Source organism: Thunnus albacares, chromosome 3, assembly GCF_914725855.1.
Source record: "Thunnus albacares chromosome 3, fThuAlb1.1, whole genome shotgun sequence".
In the NCBI taxonomy this organism is placed as follows: domain Eukaryota; kingdom Metazoa; phylum Chordata; class Actinopteri; order Scombriformes; family Scombridae; genus Thunnus; species Thunnus albacares.
In genome coordinates this window covers 772,778-789,415 of record NC_058108.1, presented here as the reverse complement: position 1 = coordinate 789,415, position 16,638 = coordinate 772,778, and the positions used below count along the sequence as shown (strand labels likewise).

General features: G+C 43.4%; 1 protein-coding gene across 4 annotated transcripts in view; it reads left to right on the top strand.

The window, feature by feature from the left end:
* Positions 1 to 16,638, top strand: part of LOC122978207 (RNA binding protein fox-1 homolog 2-like) — a 34,230-nt gene that overhangs the window by 8,718 nt on the left and 8,874 nt on the right. For all 4 annotated transcript variants that reach the window (XM_044345601.1, XM_044345602.1, XM_044345603.1 and 1 more), the window contains exons 3-6: positions 10,855 to 11,061; positions 12,214 to 12,384; positions 12,904 to 12,957; positions 13,088 to 13,180. In XM_044345601.1, the coding sequence (XP_044201536.1) occupies positions 10,855 to 11,061; positions 12,214 to 12,384; positions 12,904 to 12,957; positions 13,088 to 13,180 (525 nt within the window). The remainder of the gene's footprint in view (positions 1 to 10,854; positions 11,062 to 12,213; positions 12,385 to 12,903; positions 12,958 to 13,087; positions 13,181 to 16,638) is intronic.

Sequence of the window (16,638 nt, the reverse complement as noted above, 5' to 3'; positions counted from 1 at the left end):
GCTTATCTGCACTTTATCTGTCTTAAGTCTTGCTCACTCTTATTTGCTTCAGTGTGAGAGATTTCTTTCCCAGGCTGTCTGTTGTACTGTCGAGCGGATATTGCAGACGCCTGGAAGCCAATTAGCCAGTTTTCATTTCACTGCAGAGTCGTAAGATGATACAGCTTTGAACCGTTTCCTTCCTAATGACGATGTTCGTAGAATAATCATAAAGGCTTAAGTATTACCATACGCCAGCAATCTCTTGTTGGGATATACGAGTCAGTCAAGGACTTACTTGAGGGACTCGGAAGTGTGAACTGGCCTCTGACCAGAAAAAAAAGGCAGAGAGGAAGAAAACAATGCCGTGCAGCGGAGGCTCCCACAACACAGAGGTGCTAAACTGTCAGCAGCAGTGTGAGAATGATGTGATCAAAGGCTCCTGAAAGGAAGAGCCTGGAGAGCAACAGAAGCCCGATGTGTGAAGAGAGACGAGCCGTGACATGGAATCTGTAACTTTCTGGGTTATCTGTCTGTAAAAATAATGGCTTTTTGGGCTTTCAAACATAGTTTCCCCATTACATAAATGCTCTGTAATGGCTTTATTTTCAAATGAAAGGATCCTTATGTGCACAAGAGCTACGATGCTTGTGCAAAATTAGGCACATGGTGCATAACGGGTTGGAAGAATGTTATCAGGCTGCATCACTGATAGATTTTACAAGGTATTTTTCCCTTGAAGCTCCTTCAATCCCCATCAATTTCAATATTTATTAGATAAAATACAGAATTATGCTGCCCTTTTTTTCTGTCTGTCAGCATCTAAACATCTAAAAATGACCAGATGTTGGGTTGTGACTTGTCCATGTTATGCTACGCTATATGTAAAAGGTTTGGAAGTAATCAGTCAAACAAGTGAAGGAGAGCGAGGATCACATGATCGGCGTGCCGTCTTTCCTCTGTTGCCACAGACATGAGCCTGATCTTACATAAGAAACATGAAGATGATTTAGTGGTTTATTAGAATGATTGTGTGCATCAGAAACGCTGTTTAAGATGTATAATAATAAGATGTGATTGTGGTCGATACGCTGCCTGTTTTAATAAAACCACAGTTACAGAAACTATATTATTACTTTAATGAGCCATGTTTACAGTTTCACATTCAGTCATTTGATCAATTAGTGGATTGACATAATATGTTCTGGTTTCTCTGGTAATAAACTGAATATCTGCAGGTTGGTCGAGATAGAACAACGTTGACGTTGCATCTTGTGCTTTCAAAACGGTGATTTTCAGATATTTTATGGACCAAACAATCAATCGATTAATTGAGAAAATAATCAACAGAATAATTGATCATGAAAATAATCATTGGTTGCAGTTCTTGTCGTGTTGAAAGTGTTGCAGAAATGTCACCACGTTCAGTTTAGTGTGATTGCAGTCGTGACTTTTACAGAATAGTGAGTTGGGCGTTTATTCAGAAATTAAGCCGGCATGTAAAATTGCAGCACATTTACTTTAGGCGGTGAATGTCTGAAAGGGTCTATAGCGTGAGAGAAAAAGAGAGAGAAGGAAAGTCTTCACTTCCTCTCCCAGTGGTGCCAGCAGCCCCAGTTAACTCACCTACATGGAGAAAGAGAACAGAAGTAGAGAGAGAGAGAGAGAGAGAGAGAGAGAGAGAGAGAGAGGAGGGAGGGACTGCGACATGAGAGGGAAGCAGAGGGGAGGGGAAAGTTTGCAGGTGTGACAGAGGCAGAGAAGTAGGAGGGGGGAGGCGTCAGGCTATCTGGGTGAGAGAGGAGGATAGGAGGAGGACTGGAGAAGAGACAGAAGAGATGAGCAGGCAAGGGCACAGCAGCAAAACAGAAGGCTGGGGGTAGAAGGAAAGGAAGGAGCGAGTGGGAGAAGGAAAGAAAAGAGAGAGTGGGAGACAGAGAGAGAGAGAGACACACAGAGAGAGAGAGAGAGAGAGGGGGAAAGAAAAAGTAAGCAAGCAAGAAAGCGAGGGAGAGTGACAGGGACAGGGACAGAGGCCAGCAGAGGAGGAGGAGGAGGAGGAGGAGGAGGAGGCGGGGAGGGAGGGGAGGGTGGTGGGGGGGGGGGGATTGGCAGGGCAGACAGAGCGAGCGGGGGCAGAGAGAGGGAGATTTTGAATCTGTGAGACAGACAAGAGAGACTGAGCTGGTGAGGTGACACAGGCTCAGAGAGGGAGAGAGAGAGCGAGGCAGCGTGAGAAGAGGAAAGGAGAGAGAGAGAGAGAGGGAGAGAGGGAGAGAGAGGAGAGACGACAGTTTGAGTTGTTGCACAGAATACGATGATGGGACTGTACTATCCTTCCGTGTTGTCGGTGAGTGTTTATCTTGATATCTTTTCATATCCTCCTCTGTGTACGCGGCTGTTGTATCTCCTCGCCAAGGCTCCAGCTCCACTCTACATAAAACGGCAGCAGAGCGAGCAGGACTGTCATTGAGCATGAAATGTTAATTAACTACTAACAGATGAGGACTCTACTTGACCCCTTTAGTAGAGTGGTCCAGTCAGGGCATTTCAGACTCTGGTTCGGACTGGGCGGCCAGTTGCTATGAGGGATATAAACACTGAAACTAGTGTAGTAGGCGTAGATGACAGCGAGATACGGGCTGGAGATTGTATCGCTACAATTATGATTTGCTATGGTGAAAACACACGAGCGGCGATGTGTTGTACGCCGTTGTTGTGGCATCTGTTCTCCTGCCCAGAGCTAGAAGCGCACGCAATCTGAACATCAGAGCTGCCACTGCCAGAAACTGTGCTCCGCCATGTATTATGTATGCTCAGAAGAATTTATGTGAACATACAGTACAGCGTGTTAGTCTGTGCAGCTGGATGTAGCAGCTCAGTGTGCCGTTTCTGCGAGAACACTCTTTTAGACATTTTCGGAGGCGAAAGAGTAGAAACAGTGAAGGAATAAAGGGGGGGGGAGGAGAGGTAAGTACAAAAAGTCTTTCTTCTTTATTGCCCCTGCAGCTGTCTCTGTACATCGCTCAAGCCTGTGAGCGAAAGGGACAGGTGTCCACAGAACAGTTGTCTCTGTCCTTTTTTTTTTTTTTTTACTCTCTCTTTCTCTTCCTCCCCTTTCTGCATCTCTTCTATTCAGCTAACAACACCTCCTCACTGTAATTTCTGTGTCACACATTTCACAAACACACAGAAGCTCAGGCACACAGTGGGCTGCAAAGTTGGTGCATGAAGTGTCACGTTCATATCATTACATTTCATTTAGTGTGAGTCAGAGTCAGGCTTTGCGTGTGTGTGCGTGTGTGTGTGTGTGTGTGTGTGTTTCTTGCCTTTGCTCGCGTGTGTGCTTCTCTTTCAGCTGTACCTTTTGGATTCCTGCTCTCTTTACTGTTTGACCTCTTTTCTCCCTCCTCTTGCTCTCCCCGGGGCCCTGGCAGCTGTTATCTCAATGTTTTCCTTTAAGAGCCCCTGGAAGAGGGGGATGGGTTGGAAAAGAGAGAGAGAGAGAGAGAATGGGAGCACGAGAATGGAAATTGATTTCAAAGGTGACGGGACACCCTCAGTCAATTACCAGGGAAGCCCGTTGGATGAGGAAGCCGAAATTATGCAGAGATGGACGGATGAGTTGAGCGAGATGGATGACCAGAGAGCCACACTGAGACGTACTCTGATGAGAGAATATTGTAGGTCAACTGAAGAGAGCTAGTTTGCTCAGTCACGCAATTTCAGACTGTAAAGCTGACTTTGCAGTTATGTGTGTGTGTGTGTGTGTGTGTGTGTGTGTGTGCAAGTGCTCAGAGTTGCCTCATGACGGGGGTAATTCATTAGCTCTTTTGCAGCAGTGCTTTATGCTAATATTTTTGGCCCGTGCTGAGAGAGAGTTTGAGCAGCAGATCTGCTGCAAAAAGACAGAAATATTTTCTCAAGCCCCACCTTAGCGTGTGCCCTGAGGCAGGGGAGAGACACCTACCTGCTGCAGAACTACACACACACTCACACACACACACACACACCGCCACGCTCGCTCGCTGTAAACGGGTCGTGAGGTTTTAACCCGACCCCCCCCCCCCTCCAAATCTTATTATTGATTCTTTGCAGGATTAACAATGATGGTCGTTAAATGATCCCAATGAGCCGTGTTGCTGTGGCAACTTGGATGAGTCATTCATTTTGTGCAGATTGTTAGATGGTTCGAGGCGTGAGGAGAACGTCGATGGGAGATACCTTTTGCATGATGCCTCTAAAAAAAAAAAAGAGAGAGAGAGAGAGACAGAGAGAGAGAGAGATAGTTATGAAATTGCTCAAACCTCGAGCTGCCATAATGGTTCTGCCTCTTTAGTAGCTATTTGCATCTCTAATAGCTTTAAAAGCACTCGCTGTGAGGCATCTGTGTGGCTTTTAAAAGAACCTGCCTTTGAAATGGATAGGGGCTGCCCTCGCTGACTCCTGGTGATGGTGCGGTTGACACTGATAATAGTGTCATACGGCTGGCTTGTGTACATTTTTAAACCACGCTGGACAACCAGCTGAGTATTTTATTATCACAAAGCGCCGCACGACGAGCTCTAAACAAGCCCAGCTCGTTTCATGGTCATACCTAATGCATTAGGCGTGTCCGTGTTGGGTAAATAAATGTCTGTCAGTTTGTGTGTTCACCTGCACGTGTGTTTGTTCGGGGGAGGCGTGCGGGTTTTAATGAGGAGTAAATCTAGACAAATAATGTCATCATCTTTTTGTTTTGGAGTGTTTACCTTTCATAAAATGCTGCAGTGGAGCCGAACGGACCATTGACACAGCCAGAGGGGAGATGACAGGAGAAGTCAGTGATAGTGAGTGTGTATGTGTACAGACCTGTGCATGCATGTGTATATCCCTGTGCACATGCATGTTGAAGGGGGAGTCATCCAGAATCGCGTGCGAGGAAGGGGAACCAGACGTGAGACCCTACAAGGAAAAAGGATGGGGGTGGATTGGGAGGGGTTTGTTTGACAAGCAGACATGTTACCCTATAAGGAGATGGAGAAGAGTGTGGGAGGAGGAGCCGGGACGCCACTGATATCCTGTTGCTATGAGGCAAATGAGCTTGATTGACATGCGTGGGGGCGGGACGTATGCAAGGGGTCCCGTCTGGATTTTATGAAGCGTAAAGAAGCGAAGCACACAGCAGAGAAAGAGTGGGAGGAAAGGGAGAGCAGCAGCAGCAGCAGCAAGAGGAGCGGAGAAGAGCAAGAGGGGGAGGAGGAAGAGTGATGGAGGAGGAGGAGGGGGGTTGATGTGGGATGGAATAATTTAACAAGAGGGTGTCTCCTGGCTCATCGGTATGCCGCAGACACGGAGTAAACGTTTCTCCAGCTGTTTGAAGCTCGGATAACAACAATGCTGAGTCAAAAGCCAAGATCTGAACTGAACACAACTTCCCCAGTTAATATGATTATTGAGCCAAAATGTGAGCCGCTGCTTAACTACATGAATCACAATTTCCACCGTCAAGTTTGTTGAATTAGGCTATAGACTAATGGCTGGAGGCCCAAGAAAGTAAGATCCTGAAATGTCATTATTCATGTGAAATGACCCAGTGCTGCCCTAGTTAGCTCTTAGCCATCCTCTTCTCTCCTCCTCCTGTAGCATAGTGAGACTGCTGCAGACGAGCACATTTTATAACATGCCTCCTCAGACACACTTGCCGCTGCTAACTGACCCGAAAGTAAGTCAGCTACAGCTACCGCTCTGAGTCACTGGCTTTGCCTGGCCAACGCATACACTTACACAACCCCTTAACGCCTAACGCCCTAACGCCAGGGGAGCGTATGCACAAGCGCGCACACACATACACACACTGATGCGCACGCGACATGTACACAAACCAAAACATACACAAACCTGAGTGCTGACACAAATGCACAGCATACAGTTTGCCTGTCTACAGGGCAGCACTTTTCTTCAAATTGACCAAGAAAACCCTCCCTCTCCGTCTTTGTGTGCCTGCTTTTATCCTGCCATCTCTGTGCATTTATTCAGTAGATGCTTTTATCCTGATGCGAGTCACAAAGGCCACTCACAGTCAGCTAAAGGCCCAGAACTTGACTAGTTTTTAAAAAACATAGCCGCACACAAGCACGCACTATTTTAGTAGATACCAGGCTGTGGACACAGCGTGTTAGGTAAAGAGAAGGCTGTTGAGATGCGGCTAAAATGGATCTCCTCTGAAAAGGCCAGTCATCGAACACAAATACAAGGTTGTTTTTGGCTTGTACTCCTGCTTCTATTTTGGTCTGGCAAAAGGAGCAGCAACAGCCGGGGTTGTCCATTCCCCTGTTGGTCTCTTACTGTTTTTTTTGGTGCATGAGCAACAACAATCAGGAGGATGTTATGACTGACAGGGATATGAATCTGATCACTGGTAGACCAGGCTAGACTGAAGGAATAATATGTAGTGTTGCTGCCAAGATATCAAATCCTCGAAGTCCCAAGTGTACAGTATTAAAGTCCAAATCACTCTCCTTCTGTCTTGAGTTGCATCACAAGTTGTCAAGTCCAAGATTGAGTCATCTTTAGTCGAGTGAGTTGTGTCGTGAGTCATCGACGCCGAGTAGGATCGTTGTTTTACCAACAATTTTGACAAAAGGTAGAATGTCTTTGCACTTCCTCTGTTTCTCTGCACCAACCATAATGAAAGGGAACTCCTCTCTGAGTCAAGTTTCCCAGGGTTTTCTCACATGTTTTCCTTCCTTTTATTTTTGCTTATTGTTCCAGTGCCAGGCTTTTTGTCCCATGGAAAGCAATTAATTTTGCAGCATGATAGCTTCAGATATTAAACAAGAGTTTCACAGCCGTGCTCTGCAGCTCTGAGAGGCTGTACTCACACACAGGGCTGTTCTCAGTTAAATCCTCATGTCAGCAGTGTAACAGACTCACAGTCAGTTTGTTGTAAGATGCTGACCTTTAAGCAGGTAATGTTTACCAAGTTAGCTTAGCGTTTTAGCTCGCTAACATTTGCTAATTAGCTCATTTGAATGTCATGTGTTAAACAAAAGTACTCGACAAGTTTGACATGATGATAGCACTATGACAAGTTATTAGAATTCATTCTGAATGTGTTTACTAAATTTCAGTCAGCACACTGCTGGACTGAACCACAGTTTACCTCAGAGCCATTTTCACTGTGGATAAAAATAAAGTTTCATATCTGTATCTACATGTATACAGAAACATTTCCCACATTGCTGCCAGGATGTCGTCCCCTTTCTACCTTTCCCGTTTCACCATTTGACCCAAGCCGGGTGATCAACTTTCCCTTTTCTACCAAGACACAGGAGCAGGTCTCTATTTCTGTTTGTCATCCAGGTTAGTTCCTACCTGGTGACCCAGAATGACTCGCTCCACCCGCTATCATTTTCACTGTTCATTTAGGATGGGCTGTTGCAAGGTGAGCTCATCCAGTGTATCATTTAGCATATTTTGTTTGCTTTTTTTTTTTCTCCTGCGGCTATCTGAATTGAGGATAATATAATGAATTCAGGATGTGTTCATATTATTACCAGCAGTGATGTAACAGAGAGGATCTGGTGTTTTTTTCACCATAGAATGAATTTTGCACAACAAGTTTCTAGTCTTAATTTTGAGTTTGTGGTCTAAGCAGCATTCATTAGAGGATAAAATGATCACTACTGTTACTACTGCTACAGTGAACAGATTAAAAGAAGGCAGCAGTGATGTTTGGAAAGACCTGCAAACCATCTGGAAAAGTTTTTATCCAGAGTTTATTCTGTCTGTTAGTAAATGAAAAGTATTTAAGTGAAAACTCTTGCAAACATACTTTTTTTTGTACGATGTAACCAAAACCCTCACAAGTCATATTAGCAGCACTGACATTAAAAATAACTTTTCTGAGAACCGTGTTTATATGACAAATGTGCTGCTGCATAAAAAACGGAGGCAGGCAGGGATGTGAGGGATGTTATCACACAGCAAAATCTTAATTCAGTTGCTTGTGGACGAGATTGGAAGATGTTCATACAGCTGCAGGGTTGAAATGAGCGGACACAGCTGCCTCCTGAAAACGTGAATGAAGTTAAACTTGGACACGGTGGTCAGTAATCTGGGGGACAGTATTGCTGGAGTGCCAGGCACCAGAGAAGAGGACGCTGAAGATGGAGAACATGGTTACTATTCTGGCAGCGGCAGAGACTCTTCACCTGGCAGGAGAGCAGCAGCAGCAGCAGCAGCAGCAGCAGCAGCAGCAGCAGCAGCAGACAGAATATGTGCAGTATAGAGGAAGGCAACACATTTTGGTACCATCCAGGTCACAGTGTTGAGATACATGATGAACATGTTTGCACAGTATGTAAACAGGAAGCTCTGAAAACACCTGGTACTGTTCCCTTTGCTCTTACATGGTCAGGAATAAGAGGAGGAGCTTCCAGGTGAAGCAGGGAATTGTCTTTTCATTGAATATACAAATAAAACATATTTAAGGATTGTGGATATGAACGTGCAGATTTCTAGTGTTGCTCTGTGGTTGAGTGCTTTTAAAATGATGTCATAGACGTCACTAAAGTGAATTTGTTTTAACAAAACAATTTAAAAGATGAAAAGTGATATCATGAAAGCACTTAGGAAGTAATTATATCTGCACAATTCAAGGTTTTAATAAAACTGTTAAATACCCCATGGCACTGTTATTTCTGTGGGCATATTTATTTCTCAGTCCTTTTAATTATATAGATTTATCGATCTCATCCGGCGCAGGGCTCAGGAGGGTTGGCATTGTCTTAAAATTTCACATTTAATAAAATATTTTAGCATCTGTGAGAGACAAAACACTTAGATTATTAAAGGTTGTTCTGGGTTCAAAGTCGCCTTATAAATAACCTCCAACTAGCAAAACTGATTCAAGTTTAAATTTGATTCAAAATAAAGATGCTTATTGCTCATGTGCTCATCATGACAATATGTTAAATATAAAAATTGAACTAAATAAATTCCAAAAAAGTTTCATGTTATTTTGAATCTTTTATATTTATATTCCTGATGATACAAAAAGCATGTATGTGGGTTTATCAGTGTCGACTCCACGCAGCTCTGCTGTAGCTGCTCTCCTGTCATGATATCGATGTGATCCGTGTCGACCATGTGCATCCTGCTGGTTTTGTCACTGAGTCGCGGGGCCCCGGCTACCGTGTCACAGGTGTGACGCCGAGAAAGGTCAAAAGCTGGGAGACAGATGGCATGCACGCAAACACACACAAACACACACACAAACACACACACAAACACACTCATACATACATACACACACCCTCCCACACACTTTTAACACTCCCAAAGGGACACAGATCTATTGTGCAACTCAGATGGGCATCGCTGCGGCCTGTCGCTCACACACACACACACACACACACACACACACACACACACACAAAGTCAATGTTGCCAAGCAGATGTCTATTGAGCATGAAGTCTTTGTAGAGGTGATATCATTTTGGTGATGGAAAAAGGAAAATATTACCTTAACTAATGAATTATTATTATTATTATTATTATTATTATTATTATTATTATTATTATTATTACAGCCTGCTCCTTGTGCCGCTACTACTACTACTAATATTAATAATAATAGTAATAGTTAAAGAGAATATGATGATGATGAGATCATTAACAGAACAAGGAGATTAAGAAGAGGCAGCTAAACAGTGGCTGCTAGATTATATTTCCTTATGATATCTTCATTTTTTTTTTTTAATGAATTGATATTTGCATCTTCAACTTGTTTCACAACCTTTAGTCTTTAATGAAATGTTTTTTTTTGATACTTTTCACCTCGTCTGCTCTCTGAAAAGATTGAAGCGATTGTTTGTTTCTAGATGTTTACTTCTTGTTTTCTAATAATTCAGGTGTATCTGAATGTTGCTGAATGTTGTCTCCGTCTGGATGAACGAGGACTTTTATCATTCTGCGTCTGACTGATATGCTGTATTTTTTATAAATATATTAGCATGTTGTCAACAAACTAAAACCACAACTGAAAGATCTTCTCAGTATGTTGCAGCACATCATTGATTGGTCATCCAGGGCAGTTATTAGAGTTATAAAAAGATCTGAAAGATGTGTGATGGTATATAGATCACAGGCCGACCATGCCTCTTCAATCAGTCATCACCTTCTATCATCCATCCCCCCCCCCCCCGCCCCCCCCCCGTTCTCTCCTGTCCCTGCTGTCTCCCTCCACGCTCTGTTACCATTTAGGGTATCCATGCCCCATTGCCAACAGCAAGGAATGTGTGTGTGTGTGTGTGTGTGTTGTTATTGCCGGTGTGGTGTTTGTGTGTTTGTGGGTGTCTGTATTGTTCTCCTACGCGCTCGAGTGTCAGTAACTTACAGAAGTATTTTCTGGGGTAATAATATGCACGATATACTTTGGCAGGTTTCCTCACTAACATTTGGCCTTTGTGTGAGCGTTTAGGTGTGTGGGTGTTTGCGTGTCAGAGGTGGTTTTGTGTGCAGAGGCGTGTATGTGTGTGTGTGTGTGTGTGTGTGTGTGTGTGTGCAGGCGTTAGACACTCACCATTGTACAACACTGAGCATAGAAGCATCTGACCCTCAATAATAGATGTGGCTGCAGTGAATATTTAATGCATGGGGGGTGTAGATACATGCACGCATTCACACACACACACACACACACACACACACACACACACGGGGAAATGGAAATATAATATCCATGCCTGTATGACTTTTAGACTGAGGCTCATGGGAAAGTGGTCTCTGTGTGGTTGGGTGATGCTCTCAGTAAAAGATACGGTGGAATTTCGCCAGCCAGCTACTTAGCTTTCACTCCTTTCTCTCTCTCTCTCTCTCTTTCTTCTTCAGGGCTCTCAGGATAGTGCTGGCGGCCAGGACGGACTCGTACCTCCACCCTTCTCCGCGTTCCCTCCACCTCCACCGCCGCCCCCCCAGAACGGCCTGACCCTGGATTACGGGGGCAGCCTGTACGCAGCGGGGGCCGTCCAGGGCCCCGTGGAAGCCGGCGGAGTAGCGAACAGCGCCGCCAACGCCGCCAACAGCCTCAGCGCACAAGTGAGTGCCAGCCTCTTCCTCTGCGCAGCCCACGTCAGGTCTTTGCTTTCAGCCGGCGCCGAGAATAAGAGTGTGGAGGAATAACTGTATCATAAAAAATCTAAAAAGATGCTCTGATCTGATACCCAGACTCACCGGAGCAGCCGATACCCTGAACTGGAAACCAGTTTAAAATCTATAAACCTCTCTGATAACCAGTCAATCTGATAATGACTCTGATTAAATATATATATATATACATACATATAATTTAATGTCACTATCAGTATACGGTATATAATGATACTGTATATTAAACTTTCTGGAAAATCCATTTAGGAACATTTTTTAATCTCTTGACAATTTTTAGAAAATGAATCTATTATTCATTTAGGATGTGAAACGTCCAAAATAGTGGAAAATGCTCATATTTCAGAGCCGTAGGGAACAAATTCCACAGATGAAAAATGCTGGATGTGTGTTGGTCCTGATGCTGGTCTTATGAAGTGAATGGTGGTGAATTACCAGTCCAACCAGTTTCTTTGTAAACATCATGATAAGATTCAGTCACAGCAGGCTGCAGTAATCACTGGACTCATGTTACCTCACATACAAATGATGGAAATGACTTCCATGCAGTAAAGAGGTGTTAGTATCCCTACTTCAGTGTAAAAACCCCCAAAATATTCAGTTTGCAATATCATAAAACAGAAAAGCAGCAGGAGAAACTGGATTTGCTTGATAAATGACTTCAATTAATTTTTTGATGATGAATTAATCACCATTGATTCATCAATACAGTTTACAGGTTTCACCATCTATTTCTGGCTGATCCAGTGAATTAATGAAAAAAAAAAAAAAATTCTGTCAACGGTGCCACAAAGCACATCACACTTAGTTATTCACAACAAAATAACTAAATAAAAATGTGAAACATTTAGCAGCTCCAGGTTTTTAAATGAAAGTATTTCCTGTTTTTCTCTGTTTTGAGATATTTGTAAATGAAATATCTTCTGATTTTGGAGTGTTGGCTGAACAACATGAGCTCTTTAAAGATGGTACATTGTGTGAAATCGTGATTGTTATATTTTATTTAAAGTTACCACACTGTAAACAACAAAAACCTTTCTGTCATCTAATTCACTCCTTTGTTTCCTCCCTCGGCCCCTCCAGCAGTCAGACGGGTCCTCTCAGATTGATGGCCAGTCAGGGGTCGGCTCGGGGGGAGGAGGTGGTGGAGGGAGCATCGGTGATGATTCAGATGCCAAGGGGACCCCCAAACGCCTCCACGTGTCCAACATCCCCTTTCGCTTCCGAGACCCCGACCTACGGCAGATGTTTGGGGTATGTGAGCCGGAATATTCGGCATCATTGCATAACAATAACCCAGAAAAGTAGCTTTGGATTAAAAGCATGCAGTTAGTAAAAATAATGAGTCAAAGAAGCCGTCTGGTGACGTCAGCACTCTGACTCAGATTTCATTTTCCTGTAATTTTCAGTAACAAATCATTTCTTATTATCCTTCAGTGACATCTCACATGAAAAATAAGGTTGCGTCATATCTGTTCATCTAAAAGGAATCAGTTTTTTTTTGTCCTGTTTGACTGAAAGTCCGATGTCAGCTGGTATTCAGGTGTTAAAAATCTGGCCATGTGCACGGCTGTTTTGTAAGAGGAATGTCTCTAAAACGTGGTGCAGAGAAAAGAGCAGAGGCGAGGAAGATCTGCTGGAAAGAAAAGACTCAGAGCTGGATCAGTGCCAGCTCATCATGGTTGAACAGTGCTGACACCCTGTGGCAGGATGCAGTACTTGACTCACATGCTCCTTCTTCCATCTTCATTTTCTTCTTCTTCTATTTTTCAGCAATTTGGCAAAATCCTGGATGTGGAGATCATTTTCAATGAAAGGGGATCCAAGGTAGGAAGTCAAAAAAACACACAGTTTCAAAGTTTTTCCAACATAAATGAGTCCAGCAAATGTTCAACCTTCCCTCGCTCCCCCCCTCCTTTTCTTTTTCCATCCCCCCCCCCCCTCTTCTTGCTTGCAGGGCTTCGGTTTTGTAACATTTGAGACGAGTGCAGATGCAGAGAGAGCCAGAGAGAAGCTTCACGGTACACTGGTGGAAGGACGTAAAATCGAGGTAACTCCCCACCCTCCGCCCCCCCCCCCCCCCCCCCTTTTTTTGAAACAGTGACCATTTTCTCCTCTGTTTTCCCTCCATGTCCGACAATAAGAATGAGTTTGTTCTGGTCGTTTCTGCCCCAGAGAAGGTTTCCGGATGGCTGTATGTGTTCAATTCTAACCCCTCTGGCTTCACTATAGCATGGTGCAGTGGTGCCGCGCACACTGGCGTCTTATTTTGACGGCACTACCTGTCTTATGTTTATGCTGGTGTTGTTCTTGTCGTTGATGTCGTGGGCTGTCCATTTGCACCTTGATCTGAAAAGCTGTGTGGTTTTGCAAAGCATGCTGGGTGGAGTGGCTACACAACAGGCATGGCCCGGTGAGACGTCACTACGACAACGGTCGCTGACGATATCTGCTTCTGTCACAGCATGTAGGATCTTTTATTTCTTTGTTGTTTTTTTTCTTGCACCTTTTTCATCACCATCATCACTTCTTCCATGATCATGATGAGTGGCCATCTTTTGGTTTATTGTTGAGTTTCAGACTGGAAGGGCAGTTAAAAGCCTCTCAGTTATTTTCTGAAAACAAAAAAAAACAAAAAAAGAAAAGTGCTTGCTGGTGTCTGTAAGAGGCTACTGTATGCTGCATGGATGGATCATCAGGTCAGATGTCGTCTGTTCACTCTTTCATGTAATATTACGCGGGTGCCTTCTGGCAGTTTTTATGTTTGATGTGTTAAGAGACTGATGCATGATGGGGGCAGTATTTTTTGGGGGGGAATGAGACCTGCCGTGAGAAGTGTGGTGTCATTTCTGATGCTTCAAAAAAAAAGGCTGACTGTTTAATTTCAGATGTGCAAGATGGATGGTAAACAAAACAAAACAAAACAAAAAAAAACACCCCAAACGTATTGTTTACACACACACACACACACACACACACTTGCATCCACCACTCCTGAAAAAGAACACCAGATCTCATGGAAGTGCATTTTGTTGTGACATCTTTTTTTGATTTGTCAGCATGAGCTCAGATTTGAGTTGCAAATGGCCTTGAGAGATCAAATTACCACCACGCTTTCGCCATTTGCTCTGGCTCCTGATTTTTGAATCACGCTTTCTTTTTTTATTTTTTACTTGCTATTAAAGCTCCTCTGCATGGTCTCGAATGTCCTGCACTCCTCTCTGTCTTCTCTGTGTGTGGGTGTGCAGAATTTAAAAAAAAAAAAAAAAAAAAAAATATGGAGGGCGGAGAGAGAATGAACAAATGAAGAGAATGCAATAGATAGCTGTCGTTCCCTCTCCTTTCCTTTTTTTTTTTTTTTTCTTTTCGGTTCTCCTTCATCTCTCTCCACTCTTTTTTCACCAGGCCAGTCTGTCTGTCCGTCTCTCCCAGTTTGTGTGTCCCCATATGCACCTGCTGTCCATCCCTCCCACATATCTCTGTACATGTCCCTGTCCTGTGATGTAGTCAGGTAGCATAAACATTGGAGAACGGGATTAAGTTTGATTTTTTTGAGTGATTATTTTGTCAGTTATTTGAATATAATCTGGTAAATATCAGATAGATTCCCTCTCAAGTTAGATTTCAAATTTCTGACATTTTTCTGTTTCCATTTGTTTGCTCTTTTCTCATCTGTTCTGATCTGTTAGTGGGTTTAAACCAGTAGAGGACAGGTTGTTGTCTAATGGCTGATACTTGTAGGTGACTGTTTACACGTGACCTGTTACATCACTTCCTCTCTGCCATAGGGTGGGGGTTGCTTTTCATTACCTCGGTTTTTTTTTTCTGTTTTGTTTTCTGTTTTGTTTTTTGTTTTTGTTTTTTTTTTGGTTCATCATTTCTTTCTTACATATATTTTCTCTATTTCCCTGATGATTTTTGTATGTTGTTGTTGTCAGTCTCCACGGTAACTGCTCGCGTGTCCTCACGCCGTTTCCCTGGCAACGGTAAGTTGTGTACACATGGCATCATCTTTGAATGACCCCTCCCCCCACCCCATCCGTCCAAATGAAATAAAATGCACCCAACACCCAAATGAAAGACTCCTTTACTGAAGGGAGCTTGATTGATTGATTGATTGACTGATTGATTGATTGATTGACTGATTGATTGACTGATTGACAGAACCTGATTGGCTAATCCTGTGATTGACTGGGGAGGTGGTGAATGAAACGATTACCAGATTAGCCATTGACCGCATGGCATTATAAAGGCCACTTGTATAACTGAATGTACTGCATCTATCTGCAAGTGCAACAACTATGACTACCACTTCTTATGCATTCATTCCAATCACCTCTCTAACTGCATTCAGCATTTAATTCCAGAGCTGTATCCTGCATGAGTTTACTCTCTTTCTCGTCATCTGTATGACGTCATATTAGTACTATGTCATCTCTCTGTGTCGTGTGTCAGCCAATAGCTGCATTTTTGCACCTTTAGTGGGACAGCATGAAGAAGCATGAGTGCTATGTTAGCTTTACTGGAGAGAGGAGAATAGTTACTGTAGTACTCCATCATCACTTCCTCTACCACTAAGTAGACTGCAGACAGTTGTAGAGGTACAGCTGTTAAGACTTAACATCCAGACAACAGATACATGTTCGTGCCCTAAAGAGGATGCAAGTATATTCTACTCTTCATATCTAATATATGTATGAAATGAGTTGTAGGCCTGAGGAAAGCACATCTTTGTGCCAGTGATCAGATAAAGGCAGCTTTACTTTGTTTTGATTTCTTTAAAAGAGGTGTTCTTGTTTTCCTTTTGGATCACTTTGGTTCTGGATGGTGTGTGTTGGTGGTTGTTTGCTTCGAGGTCTTTTCTGGTGTGCGACACTGATCTGGAATGCCTGGCAGTGTTTCACAACCATGGTTTGATTTTTAATTTTTTTTTTTTTTTGAGGAATGATATTTGCATCCCCCATCCTCTCTGTCTCTATCTAGACTTTTCTCTCTCTGTATTTGTTCTTGCTCCATTTGATCATTTCTCCATCGTTGCTCATGTACAGTTAGATCCAACGTAGGCAAACGGTCAGATGTATTTTTGTATGTGTGTAGCGCATCTTGTTGTTCATGTTTGTTCATTAGAAGATTTGCACATTTGGATGGATTGTTCACTCTCTCTGTCTCTCTCTTCTCCACATCATGTATGTGTTTTCTGTGTCTTTTCATGTGGACTGGCTCCTCCTCCTCCTCCTCCTCCTCCTCCTCCTCCTCCTCCTCCTCCTGCATCCCTCTATATTTCTGTCTTTTCTCTGTCCTTCTCTCTCTCCCTCCCCTTCCTCCTTCTTCTGTATGATGTGTATTTGATTGGGAGGGCTGCAAACCTTTTTTGATTGGTCTCTTGCTGCATCTGATGCTTGCTGATTGGCTAGTTTTGCTCACCTCTGGTGATGTGATGCGCTCTTGACTGGCTGCGTGTAATTTGTGTATGAACTCTTCGATTGATGTTTTTTTGCATTGTGTTCA